The 24,323-nt window shown below is 35.4% G+C and overlaps 1 protein-coding gene across 3 annotated transcripts in view; it reads right to left on the bottom strand.

The window, feature by feature from the left end:
- Window positions 1–24,323, bottom strand: part of NVL (nuclear VCP like) — a 135,573-nt gene that overhangs the window by 99,348 nt on the left and 11,902 nt on the right. The window contains exons 3-12 of one of the 3 annotated variants that reach the window (XM_081299338.1): window positions 19,623–19,675; window positions 19,446–19,545; window positions 14,272–14,329; window positions 13,240–13,509; window positions 10,196–10,328; window positions 9,772–9,848; window positions 9,096–9,230; window positions 7,146–7,247; window positions 3,845–3,962; window positions 2,081–2,225 (exon numbers count right to left, since the gene is read on the bottom strand). In XM_081299338.1, the coding sequence (XP_081155464.1) occupies window positions 2,081–2,225; window positions 3,845–3,962; window positions 7,146–7,247; window positions 9,096–9,230; window positions 9,772–9,848; window positions 10,196–10,328; window positions 13,240–13,509; window positions 14,272–14,329; window positions 19,446–19,545; window positions 19,623–19,675 (1,191 nt within the window). The remainder of the gene's footprint in view (window positions 1–2,080; window positions 2,226–3,844; window positions 3,963–7,145; window positions 7,248–9,095; window positions 9,231–9,771; window positions 9,849–10,195; window positions 10,329–13,239; window positions 13,510–14,271; window positions 14,330–19,445; window positions 19,546–19,622; window positions 19,676–24,323) is intronic. The other 2 variants (XM_081299339.1, XM_081299340.1) reach the window with 2 other exon arrangements.

Genomic DNA, 24,323 nt, shown 5'->3' with positions numbered 1-24,323 from the left:
ACTCCCACTCACCTGTTCTTGGACCTCACAAGGTTCTTTGGTTTACAGCCTCATCAAATACTATTTTTAGGTTTGGAGTCCAAAATCTTTTCTTTTCTTCTTCTTTTTTTTAATCTAAACCCTAAATCTCTATTTCTCCTTGCCTGGACCTAGATTGTTCAGCATCACAGGTAAAGAAAAATCATAAATCTGCCTACTGGTACCATTCTATACTTCAATCCTGAACAAGGCCAGGCAATCTTATCATTATTCTAGTCAACTAATCTCAATTTTCCAAAAATAATTTCAGATCTTCTTTTTGGTACCAGGGATTGAATTCAGGGGCACTTAATCATTGAGCTACTTGCAATTATTTTTATTTTTATTTTGAGACAGGGTCTCACTAAGTTGCTTAGGGCCTCTCTAAATTACTGAGACTGGCTTTGAATTTACAATCCTCCTGCCTCAGACTCCCGAGATGCTAGGATTATATTATAGGCATGCGCTACCATGCCTGGCTACTCAGATCCTTATACTCTGCAAACTTCTAACTCATCCAATATGTATCTTTCCTTCATCAGACAATCTCACTCTTTTAACTCAGAGGAAACACCCTCAGTTTTCCAGTACCATATTGATAAACCTACATATTTCATATCCTTCCTTCTTCCCTTTTGTAAGGCCAATAGAATGCACAAGCACTGAATCCCCAAGCCTCCCATCTGCTCCTTCCAATCAACATTTCAATATACTCAAGTTTTTACTACTCTAAAAAGAAATTCCTCTTTATACATCCCATTGTCTACAAGGAATTGTTTTTCCTAGGAACTGGAATTGAATGTTGATAGAGCAAATATCAAACAGATATCCACCAATAAACAAAAGGCTTCTTACAAGCTCCTTATTTCTCTCACTGTGTTGTAAGCACCTTGAAAGTAAGGACTTAAAACTCTATATACGCACAATACTTGCCAAGGTAGTATATAGACTTACTATACCTTTATACATGTTTACTGAATAAATATGAGCAACTTAAATATTAAATATTATTTTGCCTCAGATATAATAAACATGTTAGTAAACAAAGCCAAGTGGCCGATTAACTGTTTAAACAGTGTATGTGTGCGCGCGAGGGTGTCCGAATGCAATTAGCATATGTAGATATAACAGCTTAAGAAGAAAGTGCCAAAAAAATCCTTAGCGAACAAGTACTGGGAAGAAGTGGAGGATGGCAGGGCCCCCTCCAAGCCTTTCTCCTACCCACAGTGCTTTCTGATCACTTCTTCCATCCTTCCCCTTCTTCACTGTTCCTATGACCATTTTTCTTTCACTATTTACCACTTTTTCCTAAAAGAGCCTAGTAACACGTACACCAATTTTTAGTGTCATTAACTTAAGGCAAAGCCATTATAAATGTGACACTTCAGAACATTTCTTCACTAGACTCCAAATGTACTTCTTGAGATATTTTTGTTTATTGATGGACATCTATCTATTTGCTCTGTGGACATTCCACCCCAATTAGTGGGAAAGGCTGACCCTGCAGCAAACACAGACAACATTCAACTCTCTGGCTGCCATTTCATTTTTTGTCATGGGACCATGGTCTAAGTCAGGTTACTATTAAGGATTAAAGCACTATACTCAATGTGAACTAGATGGCACTGCTCTATTCCATAGCTCAAGACACTGTCCCTAAGCTGGTCAGCAAAAGACACAAGTTAACAAGACTAGACAAATGAGTATGAATATGTAAATTCATCATCACTACTGAAAAACAACCTGAAACAATATCCTACTAATCAGTAAGTTGTATTCTTAACCATAATTTGATGTGGGATATTTTTTTTCTTTTCTTTTTTTTTTTTTTTTTTTTTTTTTTGTGGTGCTGGGGATTGAACCCAGGGCCTTGTGCATGCAAGGCAAGCACTTTACCAAATTGATCTCTTAACAAATCAATTTCACTGAGAGAGAGAGAGAGAGAGAGAGAGAGAGAGAGAGAGAGAGATAAGGCTACATAGTATTTCTCAACCCTTACTTTCAAAGAATTTAATATATAGATAACATAGTGGCATACAAACTTTATTCTATAAGAATATACCTTTCTCTGGATGCTTCATCAGGGATACCTAGGCATATTTCTCGGTCGAACCTTCCTGCACGTCTCAAAGCAGGGTCTAACGAATCTGGTCGATTAGTAGCTCCAATAACCAGGACTTGAGCTGTAGCGGCCACATTATTCAAATCTAATAAGAACCAGACACAAAATAGTGGTGACAAAGACATCTATCACATTACACAAATCATTTAATGGTTAGAGATGAAGTATTACACACTTTAACTAAAAACTAACATTAAATGTCTCATAGAGACAGACATTATTACCCTATATACATGTATGATTACATTACTGGAGTGACTCTGCACCATGTACAGCCAGAGGAATGAGAAGTTGTGCTCTATTTGTGTACAATATGTCAAAATGTATTCTACTGTCATGTATAGTAAATAAGAAACTTTTTTAAATTAAAAAAAAAGTTTAGAGATAAAAAATGTCATATATAAAAAGTATCTTAGCAATTCATAATGTATTCAGAAATGTTAAGTGTATAATTAAGAATACAGGCTGTAAGCCAAGTTTTATGAAATATAATTATTGGTAGTATAAATGAAACACCACAACAAAACAAAAAAGATATTGTGAATTCCAACTGAGGAATAAGGGAGGGTTCGTGAAAGAGGTAATATTTCAGGAAATACCAAAGGTGAATATGATGTTAAATTTAAAAGCAGAGATAGATGCTAATTAAATTCTACGGAGAAGAAAAAGCTTGAGTGACAACACAGAGTTGGAAATTGCATGGTACATTTAGGCAAGGTCATCAATCTAACCACAGGGAGTCTGGGGAGGACAGTAACATGGATTTCCGGGGATGAAAAGAATGTAGGCCTTAAAGTTTATCATTCTAAGTTAATTTCTCTTAATTGAACCAGGATTGAACAGCAAGGAGTCAGGTTATACTCCTTCACAAGAAATAAGAAGGTAGTAAGACACTAATTAAATCACGAGTTTATGCAGTATATTCTTTAGCTAGCGGAAAAGTAATGAAGGACTTTTCTCAGAACACAAACCTCAAAAACACAGCAGAAAAATTTTAGATATATATAAAATAGAATAATAAGCAACTTGCAACCTAGAATGGCAAGGAACACAAAACATGTACTACTTCAAATTTTCTTGTGTACACAAAACATGTGCTGTTTCAAAGTAGGCAGACTCTACTTTCAAAAGCTCTAGTTGATTCTTATGTAATGCTAGTGGAAATAAAAATTGCAAAGTCTTATGGAATGTAATGTGCATGAAAAACTGAAAATGTATAATTTTCAATTACCAATTCTACTTCTAGTATTTATCATGGAAACCTACATGTGCACCAAAAAGACTCTTTTAATGATATTCTCCCTAACTTACTGCAAAAAATTGAAAACAAACATTCATTAATGTGGGAATGTTTAAGTACAATATAGTAAATCTATCTTAAGAATATCATGGCACCAGTTAAAAAAAGATTAAAATGGGAACATTTCTTAAGATGAACTGTTAAGGAACAAATGGTAAGTTGAACAATGTCTATGGTGCAATCTCAGAATTATAAAAAGCAAAATATGCTACCATATATATGTAAACACATTAAAAATAACGATAACATATACTTTAAGTTAAATTAATGCTATAATCTTTTGTGATAAAGGTTTCTTAATTTACACTACGAGATTTATGGTTTAAATATTTTATCTTTGTGTATGACTTAAACTATTTTAAGAAATTTATTATCTTAAAATGAATTCATTATTTCAAACTGACCATCCATGCAAGTTAGGAGCTGGGCTACAATTCTTCGTTCCATATCTTTTGAAGCAACTTCTCTTTTGGGAGTAATAGCATCAATTTCATCGATGAAAACAATACAGGGTGCATTTGACTAGAAATAAAAATATCATAAAAAGATGACTATGAATACATTTCCTATATTGATGCATAGTTAAATACATACATCTTTTCTTTCTTTTTTGAAGTACTGGGGATTGAATTCAGAGGCATTCTACCACTAAGCTACATTCCCAAGGCTTATTTGTTTTGTAGTACTAGGGATTAAACTCAGGGGTGCTCTACCACTAAGTTACATTCCAGTTCTTTTTTGTTTGTTTTTTAATTTGGAGACAGGGTTTCACTAGACTAGGCTAGCCTAGAACTTGTAATCCTTCTACTTTAGACTCCAAATAGGCAGGATTATAGGCATGCATCTATATACAATTTTTAAAATCTTAGAGTTCAAGGACCATTCATCAAATGAATAACCACCCCTCAAGAAGGCAGTTCACAGTGTTATTTCTGACTTATCTATCTGAAGAAAAACACAATGTTTAAAAGAGGACAATAAATGACTACAGATCTGGTAGCACATTTATAGTCTTCATCAAGTCATGTTTTGTGCTAAATTTACTGAAATTCTTTTATAAATCAGACATGTTTGCTATGCTATGAAACATAAACAGTAAGTCTAAAAGGTTTAAATTAGAAAACCCAACTTTATTAAGTGTTTTATGTTTCTACCAATATAAAAATGTCCAAGCTTTTCTTTCAAATCTGCTATAAGAGGAAGTTGAGAAGCAGCAGAACCAGGTGGCACATGCCTGAAATCCCAGCTATTTGGGAGGCTAAAGTAGTAGAAGAATCAAATTCAAGGCCAACTTAGGTAACTTAGTGAGATCCTGTCTCAAAATTAAGGAGTAAAAAAAAAAAAAAAAAAATGTTGGGGATGCAGCTCAGTGGTAAAGTGCCCCCAGGTTGAATCCCAAGTACCACCAAAATCTAAAACCAAACAAACATACAAAACACCCAGATAGGGTACAGACTGAATAAGTTAGGAAATAAGCTAGTTACCGAATGTCAAATTCATTAAGGCCTAAGTTAGAATGTTTGTAGAACTGCAGTAGCAGGGGAATGGGGAATTATTGTTTATCAGATACAGCGTTTCAGTTTGGAAAGATGAAAAAGTTCTGGAGGTAGATACTAGTGACGATTTACACAAAAATGTAAATGTACTTCATGCCACTGAATTGTACACTTAAAAACGGCTAAAATGATAAATTTTGTTATGTTTATCTTAACACAAAGAAGGAGACATAAACATTAGTTAAAATGAAAAATTTAAAGAAAAATATCTAGATGTTCAATCTAAATCATTCTCAATTATTTGATCCTGAGGGGTAACATTGACTATGCTCAATCAGTCTGGCTAAGACATCTCAAAACCACATGCTAGAATCATTCCTAGCTGGCTCTCTTCCCCAATCCTTGTCATGACAATGTCTGCAAAACATCATCTAAGACAACTGGAAACGTTACCCAGTTACAAAAGAGTAAAGTTACAGAGAGCAAAATTCTCAGAAAATAAACACATAAGTATTTGCCAGTGACCTAGAAGATTGGGAGAAAAGGAAGAACATGAGAAGGTCATCAGAATTAGCCTTTAAAGAAGCATATAGTTTTCTGCAAAGAACCACCTGATGTGATTTGAATCTGTTCTCTAAACCACATACTTTATTGTACTCACTTTCACTACGAAAGAGGAGACCAGGGAAAGGTGGTATGTATAGTGTTACACCATACATTCGCTGAACACATACTGTCAGACATCATACTGGTTCTATACTGGTTTAAAAAGAAACTTTTAACACAACTATCTACATGCAATTTACTACTGTCCTCTGGCTCTACATGCCAAATCAAAAACTGAATCAGGCAGGTTTTGGAAAGCAGGTGACATCTGAAAGAATTAGCTGTGCACACTGCCTTTCTATCCTTTCTTTGTATCTTCCTTGTGCTGCCCACACCTTTTTCATTGTCAGTTAACAAACCAAGCAAACAGCCTCTGCATTCTTGCCATTTTAAAATACTTTTCTCAATGACTATTGAAATATAATTTTTCTTCTAATTTCACATCAGCATCTAGTGGTTGTATTGGTCATGTTCATCAGCCATCATATACTTTGAATATAAATAAAGACATAAAATTAAACCTTTCATCACTTTTTAGTTTTAGCTACAGTGACTTATGTTTGCTCCAGTGTACATAATAGCATGTCTAATATTTACAGGGCTCTTGTGTATGTGCACAAGGCATTACATTAAAGGTTTTAAAAGAATTTTCAAGTGGACAGTGGTGGCTTATATCTATAATCCCTGTGACTCAGGAGGCTGGAGCAGGAGGATCACAAGTTCAAAGCCAGCCTCAGCAATTTAGCAAAGTTATGAGCAACTTAGAAAGACCCTGTCTCAAAATAAAAAGGGCTGGGGATGTGGTAAAACACTCCTGGGCTTAATCTTTAGTACCAAAAAAAAAGAAAGAGGGGGTGGCAAAGAAGAATTCTCTCATTTAATACTCTCAACAATACATTTAATACTCCATGAAATTAAGGTATTATTATTACCCTATTTTACTAGTAAATAAATTGATGGTAGAGTGGTTAAAGCTCTAGTTCAATATCACATATAATAGCACAGGATTTGAAGTCATATTCCTCACTGAAAGTACAGACATATAACTACTATCCCATTTGAAAATAAAGCTTTAATAGGATGTAAATATCATCATCCAAATTTTAATAACACAAATTACACTTCAGAAAAAAATCAAATCTGAAATTTCTCTCTCTGGTAAAAGAATTTTTTTTCACAGCTTTCATATACAAATAGAGAGGAGTTTTATCCTGCCATGTTTATGGCTGCTTTTAAAATATAGTAATCCTAAATATAACAATTTTCATATTTCTTAGTAATTGTTTGGTATAACCAAAGTTGGGAAAAGTATGCTAATGAAAATATCATAAAGATAATATATTTTCAATTCATGACTACTGGGTATGAAAGCCCAAAACTTCCCATCAATTATCTTTATTTAATTTCAGATGAAATAGATTTTTTATCCAATAGTCTGTATCATTAAATCCATTTCAAATATTTAGCCAACATGCATAACAAATTTCTAAGCTTATAAAATAATAGCCAGTGAATGAGTAACAAGTACCAACATCAGAAAAGCAGGATCTTTAAATATAAGTTTATAAGATCTGACAATGATGTTAGTCATTAGCTGACTCACCACAGCTTGCTCAAATAAATCTCTGAGCTTCTGCTCCGACTCCCCAGAAACTCCCGACACAATCTCTGGAGCAGCTACTTTCAAAATTGGCAGGTCAAGTTCCTGTGCACAAACACATAAAAGAATAACCAAAGGCAAAGTGCTGGAGATGTGGTTCAATGGTCAAGTGCCCCTGAGTTCAATCCCTGATACCAAAAAAATAGAATAACCAAATATTCACATTGTAACCTCCCAACTTTTTCCTCATGTTCTCTACTTCATCAAAATCACATTTTCAAAATGACCATTTTCCTGAGGAACTTCATCTTTGTGTGTGAGCCTTATAAAAAGCACTATTGAAAAATCTATGGATTTATGCAAGCACATTAAGCAGATATTTTCTACTTGTTTTCACTTTACAGATGTCAGTATAAAACTCTTTTCTCTCTTGAATCTCAAGCCCTCCCCACCTTAGGGTTGAATCAAAACAATTGTATCTATCATTTACCTACTGGACAGGAAATAGCAAGAGCTGTAACACAGTTGCTTTCCATATATTCAGCTAGCATTCCTCTACTTGCTAACCCAGAGAACCACTTACTACTAGTCAGAAGAGGCAGACGTTTTAAGAAACAGAAGAGAAACTATTGTTGTTCCATCGATATGATTGACAACAAATCTGGCAAACTTGTACTCTTTCTTCTGGCTATGAAAATTTTACTTCTTCAACAATATATTCTTTGACTCCAGTTATAACTTAGGTATCCCAATGGTCTACACAACATTCTGCACTTCTTTCTACCACTTTATAGAATTGTTACTATGTATAACATTTATTCATCTGAATAACTTTAATGTCTCTCTCACATTAAAACTAGATTTGTGATACTTATCACTATATAACAAAGTCTGCCATGCAGGAATTATACAAAAGAAATATTCAACAAAAATGAGGCAAACAATCAAGTTTCCCTCTAAAAATGATTTTGTTTCACAAAGTATAAATTTGTTAATGATTAGTATGCTATTCTATTAACTGAAGTTACCTGGATATTTTGCATTTTACTACCCAATATAGTTTCTGAAATACCTGACAGGGCTAAAATAAGATTGCTAACTTTTATTTTGCAAAGCAAGTGTCTTTCATGACCATCAGAAAGAATATTTTAATATCACAAATCATGTAAGAACATGACTCAATGGAAATTTTGAATTAAATGTACCTCTATTAAAAAAAAAAAAAAATCAATACTATGCTTAGATGTTCTTTTGTTGTTGTTGTTATTGGAGATTGAACTCAGAGGCACACAAACACTGAGCCACATCCTCAGCCCTATTTTTTTTTAATATTAATTTTTTTAGTTGTTGATAGACCTTTAATTTATTTATTTATATGTGGTGCTGAGAATCAAACCCAGTGCCTCACACATGTCAGGCAAGTACACTATGGCTAAGCCACAGATCCAGACTGAGCCCTATTTTTGTACATTCTATTTAGAAACAGGGTCTCACTGAGGTGCTTAGTGCCTCATCATTGCTGAGGCTGGCTTTGAACTCTGGATCCTCCTGCCTCAGCCTCCTGAGCCACTGGGATTACAGGCATGTATCACCATGCCTGGCTATTTTACTGTTCTTAAGAACTATCAAGTTAAAGTGAAGAAGAAATAACTAAAGCCTAAATGACATATTTAAAAAGGGGGTTTATTTGCTTCCGACCCAACTTTTATCACATATACAATAAATATATTCACCTATCTTACATTTTAGTTTTAGTTGTAGATGGACACAATACCTTTATTTGTGTTATTATTTGGGTTCAATACCCGGTACCACCAAAAAAAGTGGGGGGTATCATTTTTCATTGATCATATTCTCTTTCAAAGAGATACCAGGCCTGGCTGAAGTTGATCAAAGAGGAAAAAACAAATAATAACAAAAACAGCAAAAGCAAACGAGTGTCAGAAACCTCACCCCAGCAATTGCATGTGCAAGCAATGTCTTCCCACAGCCTGGTGGTCCATGAAGAAGAACTCCACGTGGGGGCACAACACCCAAGTGCTGGTACACTTCTGGGTGACGCATGTGAATGAGCATCTTGCAGACTTCCTAGCAGGGAAAAAGAACAAAAGATTTCTTCTTCTGCCCAAGACAGAAAGAATCAAAGTACAATGAAATATCATAGTCTTCAGACCAGCAAAATACAGTAGGTAAGAGTACAAGTTTTAGGTCTTTACATTTGAATCCTGGCTCTGATACATACTGCATGACTTCAGCAATGGCCTCTTGGGCCACTATTTCCTAAGCTTTAAAAATACCTACCTTTAAGATATAACAAAAAGAAATTAGCATAGTAACTGGAAAAGAGAAGACACTAAAACAGTAAACCTAATTATTAGTACTATTAAAGAATATTATTTATAAAGCATGACTCTTATGTACAATCTAATTTTAAAAGGTGAAAAGATAAAGGATAGTGTGCTTCTTTTCTCTCTCAATACCCTAAAAGGTGTAAGCCATGTCTGCCATTCTTACCTTCCCAATCTCCTTTTCTATTCCCAGCTCATATCAGAAACAAAGAGGTAGGCTTTGTTTGTATAAGTAATTAGTAATATACCCACTTGAGGTAAAATTCTGAATTTGACCTAACTTTTAATGTAGTATCATTGCCTCCAACATCTTCAAACTTCACACTGGATATCTGCAGTTCTAGCGCCCTGGCTTTGGCTAGTAAACAAAAAGAGAGGAGATGAAAAGATTAATGATTGAATATAAACTAATAATTAAAGGTCAATTAGACAAATATTTTCCAATAAGTGTTTCTGTACACAGAAGGTCTCCTAAGCAAAACAGCTTGGGGGAGCTGGGGATGTGGCTCAAGCGGTAGCGCGCTCGCCTGGCATGCATGCGGCCCGGGTTCGATCCTCAGCACCACATACCAACAAAGATGTTGTGTCCGCCGAAAACAAAAAATAAAATAAATATTAAAAAAAAAAAAAAACAGCTTGGGGAGAAGAGTGATGACTCTCTCAAAGCAAACATAACTTCTGCTACCCATAAGATATGCATTTTACCTTTCTTTTGCAGGACAGCTTCTATTTCTCCATCCACTTCCTGAAGATCTTCCTTCTTTCTTTTGTTTCCTTTGCCTTTTAGCCTACCCTTCCTTTTATTATCACTCTCCAGAAAAGAAGACTCTTTTGAATCCTAGAGAAAAAATAAATTTAAATATGCCACACTTTCAATCACAATGCATATATATAATTTTTTTGTGAGAAGGGATTTAAGGCTAGTGGTAGCTTGGTGGTACAACACTTGCCTAGCATGAGCAGGGCTCTGTGTTTGATTCCCAGGACCACAAAAAAGTCCATTCCTGCCTTCATGATGTAGTACTTTTCTGTTAATGATTCCCAATCTCACTGCTTAAGGATGCTATCTGCTGGTGATGGCCTTCTTTTCCATAACCTTACAGATAGGTTTAAATCCTAACATTGGAAAACCTTCTTTCCATATTCTTTTAATTACATTTAATCTCTTCCTTACATTCCCAGAATATGGTGTTTGTAACTATATTACAGGCTACCATAATCAGTTTTGTATTTGAGTGATTAATTTGTCTATGACTTGTTCCTGAATTGTGAGCTCCTTGTTTTGACACTAAAATCATCTTTTATTCTCATTGAGTCTCCTTATAGTTGTAAGCCATGTCTGCCATTCTTACCTTCCCAAAAAAGTCCATTCCTGCCTTCATAATGTAGCATTGATTCATCCATCAATGGATAAAGTGAAGACATTTGGAAAAGGCACATTAATAAGTCAAAGTGAAATGTTTTCCCAAAATCAGTGGCTGTGTGTTTGGAAACCAATTAATGCAACACTGACCAAAAGAAATATAAAGCAAGCCACATACATAATTTTATATAATTTAGTAGCCACATTAAAAATGGAGCTAGGTGGGGCAGTGCATGCCTGTAATCCCAGTGACTCACGAGGCTGAGGCAAGACAACTGACTGCAAGTTTGAAGCCATCCCTGGCAACTTAGTGAGACCCTGTCTCAAAATTATATAAAGGAAAATAGAACTATGTCAAATTCACTTAATAATCTTTTTTTTTTTTTTTTTTTTGGTGCTAAGGATGGAACCCAAGGCCTTGTACATACAAAGCACTGGCTCTATCACTGAGCTATACCCCCAGACAATAATCTATTTTATTTAACTCAGTATATACCAAATAATCTCATTTCAACACAGACTTAACATAAAAAATTATTAATGAGATGTTTTACATTCTGTTTTATAGTAAGCAACAAAATATAATGTGTACTTTTATGGCACATCTCAACTTTTGACACTAAATTTTCATAGGAAACACTTGATTTGTACTTTATAAAATTACCCCTAAAATAGATTGAAATACCTACATTGTTTCAAAAATATTTAGAGACTTCCCAAAAACCAAATTAACTATAATTTTAACTTTAAATTTATATTTAAATTAAAAATTCACTTCCTCATTTGCACTAGTCATGCCTCAAGGGCTCAATAGCCACAATGTGGCTACTAGTAGTACTTATACACCCAGTCACTGTATCATGGGATAGTTACTTTAAACCCTCTCTCATTGTACTATGCTTTAAAATAATCATTAAGAAAGGAAGAAAGGGAGCTGGGGTTGTAGCTCAGTGGTAGAACACCTGCATCACATGAGTGAGACACTGGGTTCAATCCTCAGCACCACATAAAAAGTAAATAAATAAAAAAGAAAGGAAGAAAGGTACCCAATGTGTTCATTTTGTGATAATTATGCTTTTTTTAAGTTTCATTTCAAAACTTTTTAAAAAGATATCTGCCTACCAGATGCAGTGGCACATGCTTCTAATCCCAGCCACTGAAAAGGTTAAGGCAGCAGGATCTCAAGTTCAAGACCAGCCCGGGCAACTTATCATGACCCTGACTCAAAATAAAAAATAAAAAGGGCTATTATGTAGTTCAGTGGTAGAGTGCCTATGAATTAAGACAGAAATAAAAACAACAAACAAACAAACAAAAAAAAAAAACAAAATGAAGGCACCTGCCTAGTCTACATATTTTCACATACATCTATTTATTAGGATTTAAGGTGTTATCCTGAACTGAACATAAATCACATTGCTGTTTCAGCAGCAATCATCCCTTCTTCCTAAATTTATCACCTGTGCAACACATAACCAAAACACTTATTTTTAAACTTTTACTAGTAAATGTATGTTGGGAAGTTCATTTGGCACTATTAATTCAATAAACTGATTGGCTATCATATGATAGACATAATTTAGCCAGGGGCGCAGTACTAAACAAAACAAAGTCCTTGCTCTCCAGGAACTTATATTCTAGTGAAGGAAAACAAAAGGGTGAGTTAAGAAAAAAAAAAAATCACACAAGCTAAAATGACTTTGACTTTAGGTAGTTAGTTAGTAAGTAAGTAAATAAATAAATAAATAAATAAATGGAGTAGGAAACAGAGTACCTAACAATGAGCTATCTCCTGTGTGAAAAAAGACCTCTACAAAGATTACATGAGAAAAGAGACGTGAAGAAGTGATGAAGTGAACCATAGAAATCTGAAAGTGTTTGATAGAAAGTTCAAATGCTAATGCCCCAAACAGGAGATGACTTAGTGTGCTATAGAACCAACAAGAGGTCACTGTTGCCAAAGTAAAGCAGGGAAGTGAGGGAAGACAATGGTAGAAGATGAGATTAAGAGACAGCAGGACATCCCAATACAGGGCTTTATTTTGGGGTTTGAGACTACAAGAAGCAACTGAAGGATTGTAAAAGAAAAGGGCAATGACCTGACTTAACTCAAAGAAGGTATCTCTGCGTGAAGAATAAACCAAGGTGAACAAGAATGGATGGATTTCAGTTGCCTGTGCAATATATAACCAAAGCATTTATTTCAATACTTAAGGCAAGAAAGAGGCTCAGGCTAAGAGGGCAATGACAGCAGTAGTGCAAAGTATACTCCATGCATTACAAAGTTCCTAAGACCCATAAAACACAAGTGTCTCCTTAATAATTCAATGAAAAGACTGTAACATATTCCAACTACATAGGGCTAAAAAGTTCACTATGAAAATACCTGGGTATCAGATACTGGCTTCTTATGGTTACTTTTATTATCTGATAGGTCCAAGAAAAAACTGTCTCTTTTTCCATATGGGGTTTTATCAATAAACCATCCTCCCTCAGATTCTCTTGCAGGAGTCTTCAAAGGAATAGAACTTGTTTTAGTTAGTCGTGGTGCTGAAGTAGTAGTTTCTCTTTGCTCCACCTCCGGAGTATTTGAGACAGAATCAGGATTTCCTTTCCGATATAAAGAGAGCAGCGAACTGTTCATGTGATTTGATGACTGGCAGAAACATGATTTTACCATTAATTACTCAGGTATTCATGAAAAGTTCCATTAACCATACTAATAAGGTTTCTACATTTTGCTTTCACCAACTTCTGATATTTATAGTCAAAATATATGGGTGTTCACAATAAGATGATTCACAAACAAGCATTTAATATTCAAAAATATGTACACCCACCACCACTCCAAGTTAATGGAGGGCCAGTTCATAATTGATGATTAAATAAAATAAGCATGGTTACTTTTAAAAATATAACAGAACCAAGTATGGAAATGAACAGGTAGTCACTGGGAGTCACTACTATTCCATCAATTCAAAGAAAGATCAAATATAATTGTGTGTCATCATTACTTGATTAATATATCCAAAAACTGATTTATCAAGGGAAAAAACAGAAGGCAAATTATGAGTAACTTGATGTATTACCTTCATATCTCCTTAGTCAAGCCCATTCATTGGTAAATCCTAGACAGAAAATATATTCTTTGCTCCAATTTTATGATTAATTCTCTTTCTATCTGTTTGCCCTTATTTCTGGCTACTCCCTTCTTTTTCTCTTTATAACTAACCATAAACACAAACACTGGTAGGATGGGTTAATCCATCATCAACAGAATATGTAGCAAGTATTCTATTATTTATTGATAAAAATGTCCAAAATCTCTTTTTCCACTTTTTTAATCATTTTTTCCTTAAAAAGTCTAATAATTTTAAGGAAAAAGAATCACAGTGAGTCTATTAAATGTCTGGCTTACCTGTGGATCTGGGTAATCTTCCACAATTGAATCATCCTCAGAATAGCTTTCAGTATACCTCAGTAAAAAGAGGGAAAATGTTTTAAATGCTTTTCTCCTAAAAAATTACTACCCAAAGCAAGTTAAATATACTATGATAACATATTATGGTGGTAAAGAGTTCAAGTTTTGGGGCTGGGTTGTGGCTCAGTGGTAGAGCACTTGCCTAGCATGCATGAGACACTGGGTTCAATCCTCAGCATCACATTAAAAGAAAAGTGGGGGGCTGGGATGTGGCTCAAGCAGTAACGTGTTCTCCTGGCATGTGTGGGGCGCTGGGTTCGATCCTCAGCACCACATAAAAATAAAATAAAGTTGTTGTGTCTGCCGAAAACTGAAAAATAAATATTAAAGAAAAAAAACCTAAATAAACAAAATAAAGGTATTGTGTCCATCTACAACTAAAAAAAAAAAATTTAAAAAAAAAGAGTTCAAGTTTTAAAATCAGAGAAACTGGGATACAAAAATCTAGAATAACCAATTAGTGACTATATGTACCTAATGTCTCTGAGAATCAGTTTATCTATAAAATAATAAATAACATCCATCTCAAAGTTCTTAGTACATAGTAAAGGCTAAATAAATTGCAGTTATCTTTATTCCAGTAACAAATAAAAGTGAAATACAAATTCCCATCAGACCCAAGGCCCTCTTTTAAGAATATCAAACTCAGCAAGCTAATTAAGCACTTTGAATAACAAATTCACAATTCAAGCCATGTAACCAATTGCAACTTTGTATTTGTTCAGAAGGGAAGTCGTGAAGAAATTTTTCATATAATATATCAAACTAGTTTAGCTCCTAATAACTACAAACTGAGAATATAGTCTCAGTTCATTATAACTGAAAATTGATATCTAATAGTTTCTGCTTCTATTTAATGGTTTCTCTTTTTTAAAATATTTTTAGTTGTAGATGGACACAATACCTTTATTTTATTCATTTATTTTTATGTGGTGCTGAGGATTGAACTCAGTGCCTCACATATGCTAGGCAAGCGCTCTACCACTGAGCTACAACCCCAGAATGGTTTCTTTCTTTCTTTCTTTTTTTAATTTTTTTTTAGTTGTAGTTGGACACAGTACCTCTATTTTGTTTATTTTTATGTGGTGCTGAGGATGGAACCCAGGCCCTACACGTGGGAGGCAAGTGCTCTACTGCTGAGCCACAACGCCAGCCTCCTCTGCATGGTTTCTTTAGATGATATTTAAATTAACAAAAAGACTATTCCTACTGGGCATGGTGGCCACATCTGTAATTCCAGTGACTATGAAGGCCGAAATGCGAGGATCGCAAGTTTAAAGCCAAGCTCAGCAACTCGGGAGGACCCTCAGCAACTTAGTGAGACCCTAATAAAAACAAAAAGGTCTGGGGATGTAGTCCAATGGTAAAGCGCCCCTGGATTCAATCCCTAGTACCAAAAGAAAAGGAGTTCAGAGCCAGCCTCAGCAACTTGGCAAGGCCCTAATCAACTCAATGAAATCCTGTCCTTAAATAAATACAAAAAAGGGCTGGGAATGTGGCTCAGTGGTTGCGTGCATCTGCGTTCAATCCCTGGTACCAAAAAAATAAGGCTGAGTAGTAAAGTGTTTGCCTAGCATGCACAAGGCTGTAGGTGGTATTTCCAGCACGAAGAAAAGAGAGAGAATAAGAATAAACTGCAAAACATTATACCAATAAATTCCACACTTCGGATGAAAGGACAAATTTATTTAAAAACACAACTCACAGGGTATGGTAGTGCCTGCCATTATCTCAGCTACTTGGGAGGTTGAGGTGAGAGGACTGCAAGTGTTAGGTTAGCCTCAGCAATTTAGTGAGACCCCGTCTCGCAATAAAAAATAAAAAGGCCTGGGGATATAGTTCAGTGGTAGAACATTTCTGGGTTCAATCCCCAATACCACTCAAAAAAAAAAAAATCATCAAAATTGACATTTAAGAAAAAAAAGGTGGCTGGGGTTGTGGCTCAGTGGTAGAGCACTCAGCAAGCACGTGCGAGGCACTGGGTTTGATCCTTAGCACCACATAAAAATAAATAAATAAAATAAAGGTATTGTGTCCAACCACGACTAAGAAAAATTTTTTTTAATTTTTTTAATGTAAATTTTTAAAAATTTATATGACAGCAGAATGCATTACAATTCTTATTACATACATAGAGCACAATTTTTCATATCTTTGGTTGTATACATAGTATACTCACACCAATTCGTGTCTTCATACCTGTACTTTGGATAATACTGTCCATCACATTCCACCATCATTTCTAATCCCCTGCCACCTCCCTTTCCCTCCAACCTCTCTGCGCCATCTAGAGTTGTCTCCCATGCTCCCCCTCCCTATCCCACTATGAATCAGCCTCCTTATATCAGAGAAAACATTCAGCATTTGGTTTTTGGGGATTGGCTAACTTCACTTAGCATTATCTTCTCTAACTCCATCTATTTACCTGCAAATGCCATGATTTTATTTTCTTTTATTGCTGAGTAATATTCCATTGTGTGTGTGTGTGTGTGTGTGTGTGTGTGTGTGTGTATATATATATATATACACATACCACATTTTAATCCATTCATCTATTGAAGGACATTTAGGTTGGTCCCACAGCTTAGCTATTGTGAATTGTGCTGCTATAAACACTTATGTGGCTGTGTCCCTGCAGTATGTTGTTTTTAAGTCCTTTGGGTATAGACTGAAGAGAGGGATAGTTGGGTCAAATGGTGGTTCCAGTCCCAATATTCCAAGAAAATTCCATAATGCTTTCCATATTGGCTGTACCAATTTGCAGTTCCACCATCAGTGTATGAGTGTACCTTTTTCCCCACATCCTCACCAACACTTATTGTTGTTTGTATGCATAATAGCTGCCATTCTGACTGGAGTGAGTGAAATCTTAGAGTGGTTTTGATTTGCATTTCTCTAATTACTAGTGGTGATGAAAAAAAAGTCACCAAAATTGACATTTAGGGGTTGTGGCTCAGCAATAGGGCATTCATCTAGCACGTGCGAGGCACTGGGTTTGATCCTTAGCACCACATAAAAATAAATAAGTAAAATAAAGGTACTGTGTCCAACCACAACTAAGAAAAAAAATTTTATAATAAAAAAAAATAAGATTTGAGAAACCATATCTATTAAAATTTATAAAAATTCTTCATAAAAGGAAAACTCTAAGCCTAGATGAATTCTAACATTCAAGAAAATAATTTTCATAGTTCTTTTTCATAAAACCGAGAACAACAGAACAGTTTCCAATTAATATCATGCACAGACAGGAAACAAATCAGTAGCTGCTTGGAAACAGGAATGGAAGGAAAAGTGAATTATAAATGAGGAGCCAGAAAACTTTTGAAGTTGATGGGAAATTTTGGCATCTTACTTATGGTGATGATTTAGTGAGACAAACATATGTCAAAACAAAACAAACACTTTTAAAATATACAGCTTATTCTATCTCAATGATAACTTAAATTACTTTAAAGCCCTCAACATTATTTCTTCCTTCTTTTTATTTATTTATTGATTGATTGCAGTAAAGGGGTTTGAACTCAGGGGCCATACTAAAACTGAGCAACAAGCTGGGCATAGTGGTGCACATCTATAATCCCAACAGCATGGGAAGCTGAGGCAGGAGGATTGTAAAAGCCAGGTCCTAAGCAACTCAGTGAGACCCTGTCTCTAAATAAAATACAAAATAAGGCTGGGGATGTGGCTCAGTGATCCAGTGTCCCTAAGTTCAATCCCAGGTACCCCAAAAAATATAAAAACAAACAAACAAACAACAATAACAAAAAAATTGGGCAACATCCCCAGACCTTTTCTTACTTTATTTTGAGATAGGGTCTGGCTAAGCTGCCCAGGCTGATCTTAAACTAGGCAATCCTCCTACTTCAGCCTTCTAAGTCACTGGAATCATAAGAATACCCACATGCATTGCCTTGACTTTATTTCTTAAGCGATAAAATTAACTGACAACTTTTAATATATCTGACATTATATTTGGGCAGAGAAAAGCAAAAGTAACAAAAGACAGCTCTGTTGATAATGCTAAAAGGTACACAAATAATTTGAATGCAATACGATATATTAATGATTATAATAAGTATCTATAACCAGGAGATAAGGAAACACTAAACAGTGTTTAAGAACGCCAGGCATTGGGGCTGGGGATGTGGCTCAAGCGGTAGCGTGCTCACCTGGCATGCGTGCGGCCCGGGTTCGATCCTCAGCACCACATACCAACAAAGATGTTGTGTCCGCCGAGAACTAAAAATAAATATTAAAAATTCTCTCTCTCCCCCCTCTCACTCTTAAAAAAAAAAAAAAAAAAAAGAACGCCAGGCATGGTGGCACACAACTGTAATCCCAGAAACTTGGGAGGCCAAGACAGAAAAATCACAAGGATAGCCTGGGCAACTTAATAAGACCCTATCACAGAATTTAAAAAATAAATAAAAAGGGCTATGGGTGTAGATCAGTGATAAAGTACCCTTGGGTTCAATCTCTAGAACCCTCCCAAAAAAGAGTGTTTTAAGAACATCTTGCTGGGTATGGTGGCACACACCTATAATCCCAGCAACTTGGGAGGCTGAGGCAGGAGAATCATGAGTTCCAAGCCAGCAAAAGCGAGGCGCTAAGCAACTCTCTGTCTCTAAATAAAAATACAAAATAGGGCTGGGAATGTGGCTCAGTGATCAAAGCCAGGATTTCACATATATTAGGCAAGTGCTCTACCACAAAGCTACATCCCCAGTCTCCTTTATAAAGATGATAAGACAGACTTGACAAATTGCCATGGCTAGCCTCAAACTTGTGATCCTCCTTCTCAACCTTCAGAATAGCTGGGATTACAATTGTGTACCATTGCACCTAGCTTCAACTGACTCTTCAAGCCGAGTAGGAACTTATGAAAGGAAAATGAATACCACACAGAAAATCACCCTAAAAAAAGCACAAAGAAGATATGTGAAGTCTTTGGGGAGCTATAAGCATCCAATAAAACTAGAAGACAAGGTATGAAGAGATAAGTTAAGTATTACGCAGGGCCAGACTGGCAATGAAGTGCCAATGAAAGTTTTACAAGTATGAATATGACAATTCAGGGGGAAAAAAATCCTCCATTTTATAATACATACTCATTATCCTCTTCACCTTGCCTTGCTCTTTTTGCCAGATGTTCATCTTCGAATTCTGCCAGATTCTTCACTTCTTTCTCACTACTAATTATGCTGAATACTGAAAGAAAAAAAAAATGCCATTAGCCAAAACAGTTCTAATAACTATTGATTTACCTCTAACAAGAAAAGACTCACCTTTTTCTACCTGAATCCTAAAAGCATTTCTTTTTCTTCGACCATAGTCTATACTAAAAAAAAAAAAAAAAAAAAAAAAGTTTAGTAGTCTCCATCAATATTTTTTTCATTAAGCTCAATCTAAATGGTCACATGATTTTTCATAAATATTTAATCATGCCACTCTTCACATTGCCATGAACCAATTTTTTTTTTTAAAGAGAGAGTGAGAGAGGAGAGAGAGAGTGAGAGAGAGAGAATTTTTAATACTTATTTTTTAGTTCTCGGCGGACACAACATCTTTGTTGGTATGTGGTGCTGAGGATCGAACCCGGGCCGCACGCATGCCAGGCGAGCACGCTACCGCTTGAGCCACATCCCCAGCCCATGAACCAATTTTTAAAGAATTTTTAAGTTCATATTTATACACTGCATTCTCTCGGTATTATTCCGTACTTAATTAGTTGATTTTCTTTGAATATTTTTAGTTTGCGATTTCAAATATCCCAAAATTTTGAAAGAACGTAATGAATATCCATATAATCTTTACCTAAAGTAAATCTTCACTTTGCTACATTTACTTTATTTCTCTCTGCACTGACAGAATCATTTGAAAATTAGTTACCGGCATTTCACCTCAAAAATCAGCATGCCGGCTGGGGATGTGGCTCAAGCGGTAGCGCGCTCACCTGGCATGCGTGCGGCCCGGGTTCGATCCTCAGCACCACATACCAACAAAGATGTTGTGTCCACCGAGAACTAAAAAAATAAATATTAAAAATTCTCTCTCTTGGGGCTGGGGATGTGGCTCAGCGGTAGCGCGCTCGCCTGGCATGCGTGCGGCCCGGGTTCGATCCTCAGCACCACATACAAACAAAGATGTTGTGTCTGCCGAGAACTAAAAAATAAATATTGGAAATTCTCTCTCTCACTCTCTCTCTCCTCTCTCACTCTCTCTTTAAAAAAAAAAAAAAAATTCTCTCTCTCTCTCTCCCTCCCCCCTCTCTCACTCTCTCTTAAAAAAAAAAAAGATCAGCATGCCTCTTTGTAAAAAAGGATATTTAACTATATAACCATAGTAAAATTAGCACACACAAGAAATTTAATATAGCTCAGTGGTATATCGCTTGCCTTGCATGCGTGAGGCACTGTGTTCAAATCTCAGCACCACAAAAAATAAATAAATAAAAATATTGTGTCCATCTACAACTAAAAAAATATTTTAAAAAGAAATTTAATACTGATAAAATATTATTTAATAGAGTCTATATTAAAATTTTTCAAACTGTTCCCCCAAGATGTTCTTAGATGGCTGGGTGCAGTGGTGCATGCCTGTAATCCCAGAGGCTCGGGAGGCTGAGGCAGGAGGATTGCAAGTTCAAAGCCAGCCTCAGCAAAGATGAGGCACTAAGCAACTCAGTAAGACCCCGTCTCTAAATAAAAGTAGGGCTGGAGATGTGGCTCAGTGGTTAAGTGCCCCTGAGTTCAATCCCTGGTACCAAAACCAAAAACAAGCTGTTCTTAGATTTTTATTTTCTTTTAATTAGAGTCTAATCAAGGTTCATGCATTCACTTTGTTCTCTTTAGACTCATTTAAATTATAATCATCTTTTCTTTGACAGATGTTTTTATTATTTTTTTTCTTTCACTTTTTTTATTGGTACATTATACTTGTACATATAATGAAATTGTTACATGTCCATACATGCATACAATATAACAATGTTATTTGGAATCACTCACTCCTCAGCACTTCCCCTACTTCTTCCCTACCCCCCACCCCCTATCTTTTTTCCCTACTGATGTCCCTTTTATCTTCATGAGATCACCTTTCTTTTTCTTTTTCCTCTCTAGCTTCCACATATGAAAGAAAACATATGACCCCTGATCTTCTGAGTTTGACTTATTATGCTTAACATAATGGTCTCCAGTTCCATTCATTTTCCCGCAAATGACATAATTTCATTTTTCTTTATGGCTAAATAAAACTCTATTATCTATCTATCTATCTATCTATCTATCTATCTATCTATATATATATATATATACCACATTTTCTTTATCCATTCATCCACTGATGAATACCCAGGCTGGTTACATAGTTTGGCTATCATAAATTGTGCTGCTGTAAGCATGTATCACTATAGTATGACCGCTTTAATTCTTCAGGATAAATATTGAGGAGTAGGAAAACTAGGTCATGTGGTGGTTCCATGCCTAGTCTTTTGAGGAACCTCTGAACTAATTTCCAATAGTGGTTATACTCATTTACAATCCAACCGATAGTGTAAAGTGTTCCTTTTCCTCCAACATTTATTATTATTTGAATTCTTAATGACTGCCATTCTGATAGGTATGAAATTAAATCTCTATAAAGTTTTGATTTGCAATTCCCTAATTGCTAATGATGTTCAACATTTGTTGGACATTTGTATTTTTTCTTTTGAAAAGTGTCTGTTTAATTCATTTGCCCATTCATTAATTGGGTTATTTAATTTTTTGGTGAAAAAAAAACTGAGTTCTTCATATGTTCTAGATATTAATCCTCTGCCAGAAGAGTAGCTAGATTTTCTTCCATTCTGTAGGCTTTCTCTTCACATTCTTAATTGTTTCCTTTGCTGTGCCGAAGCTATTTAATTGGATGCCATCCCATTTATTAACTCTTGACATTATTCCCTGAGCTTTAGGGATTCTATTGAGAAAAGTTGTTGACTGTGCATATATGCTGCAGTGTTGACCCTACACTTTCTTTGATCCATTTTTAGTTGACTTTTGTGCAAGATGAGAGATAGGGGTCAAGTTTCATTCTTCTACGTATGGATAACCAGTTTTCCCAGCACCATTTGTTAAAAGGGTTAAAAGGGCTGTCTTTTCTCCAATGTGTTTTTAGCACCTTTGTCAACAGATCAGATGACTTTAGATGGGTAGGGTTTTTATCTCTGTGTCTTCTATTCTTTACCACTGGTCTATATGTTTGTTTTTATGCCCATTCATGCAGTTTTTGTTACCATAGCCCTGAAATATAATTTGAAGTCTGGTATTATGATGCTTCTAGCATTGCTATGTTGGCTTAGAATTGCTTTATCTATTCTGGGTATTCTTTCAAATTAATTTCAGGATTGTTTTCTAGCTCTGTGAAGAATGTCATTGATATTTTGATGGGGACTACATTGAATCTGTATGTTGCTTTTGGTAGTATGGTCATTTTAATAATATTAATTCTGTCTATCCATGAACATGGGAGGTTTTTCCATCTTCTGAGGTCTTCAATTTCTTTCTTCAGGATTTTATAGTTTTCACTATAGAGGTCTTTCACCTCCTTGGTTAGATTCATTCCTAGGTTTTTTTTTTTGTTTGTTTGTTTGTTTGTCTGTTTTGTTTTTATTTTGAGGCTATTATCAATGAAATGGTTTCTTGATTTATTTTTTAGCAGATTCATTGTTGGTATATAAGAAATGTGTTGCCTACTACCTTGCCAAATTTGTTTATTAGCTCTAGCAGTTTTTTGGTGGAGTTTTTTTGATCTTCTGCAAACAGATGCTGACATTTTTGAAAGGCTCAGACCAGTTAATTCATAAAATTTCCTGTAATCTAGATCTATTTTGTATTTCCTCACTATTAAATTCAAGCTAAGCATTTCTAGCAAGATCATATAGTAAAGATGACAGATGAAAGCTTGATAAGGAAAAGAATATTTATATAACTTCAGAGTAAATTCTTAAAAATTATACATACATACATACATATATATATGCATGCGTTGGGGGAAAGGGAAATGCAGAAAAATCCAAATGTAGGGATTTAATATATAAAAACTATGTTGTAATCTTCAAGTGTCAAAATCATGAAAAACAAGGAAAAGCTGAGCAACCAGTACAGATTAAAGGAGACTTAAAAGGCAAAACAACCAAGTATGATCTTGGATTGTATTTTGGTGTAGGGAAAAAACCCACAAAACAATAAAGGACATTATTGGGACAATAGGCAAAATATGAATACAAATTAGATAATATTATCATATAACCATTATTTTTTCTAGTTTTAATTAATGAACTACAGTTATGTAATAGAAAGTCTTTGTACTGTGGTAGTAGAAGCAAATGTGACTCCATTTTGTTTTATGACTTCATCCTGTAAAACAACCATGCCAAGAAAAAGAGTCAAGACTGGGGCAAGATGTTCTTTTCCTTTTGCTATAGAAACCTTTAAGAACACGGAACTACCTAATGGGGTATTGTTTCTGTAACTAGAGTAACAGGGCTCTGTTTCTCTAACTGCGGTGACTGGGATAACTGTGATTGGTTAGGCTTCCCTCCGCTTGACTGCACTGTCCCGCTTCTGTAACCTGGCTTGCTTGCATTGGCTAGACCCCCCACCCGAAAACATCCCTTTTGCGGTTTTCAGGCTTATAAGGAGTGCCCTTGCAATTGTTCGGGGCTGATCAGGGAACAGCTTTATGTTCTGGTCAGCCACCACCGGTGTGCTTCAATAAAGGCTTGATTCGATTATACATGAGTGGTCTGGAAGTCAGTTTATGAAACCCTGGGACGAAGCTTTAACTATAACAGTTCTACTAGAGGCACAGACCAGCTACTTTGCTGGTTGAAACAGGAGGATCCACATTTTTTTTTTTTTTTAAGTCTAGCAACAATGTAGGGGGATGAAGGAGTCACTGCTGAGTTTGTCAGATGAGCAGCTTAACTTTTTTTTTTTTTTTTAAAG

Source organism: Spermophilus citellus (assembly GCF_964194105.1).
Source record: "Spermophilus citellus genome assembly, chromosome: 6".
Taxonomy (NCBI): domain Eukaryota; kingdom Metazoa; phylum Chordata; class Mammalia; order Rodentia; family Sciuridae; genus Spermophilus; species Spermophilus citellus.
The sequence above is the reverse complement of the archived record's forward strand: the minus strand, read 5'-3'. Positions and strand labels throughout refer to the sequence as shown.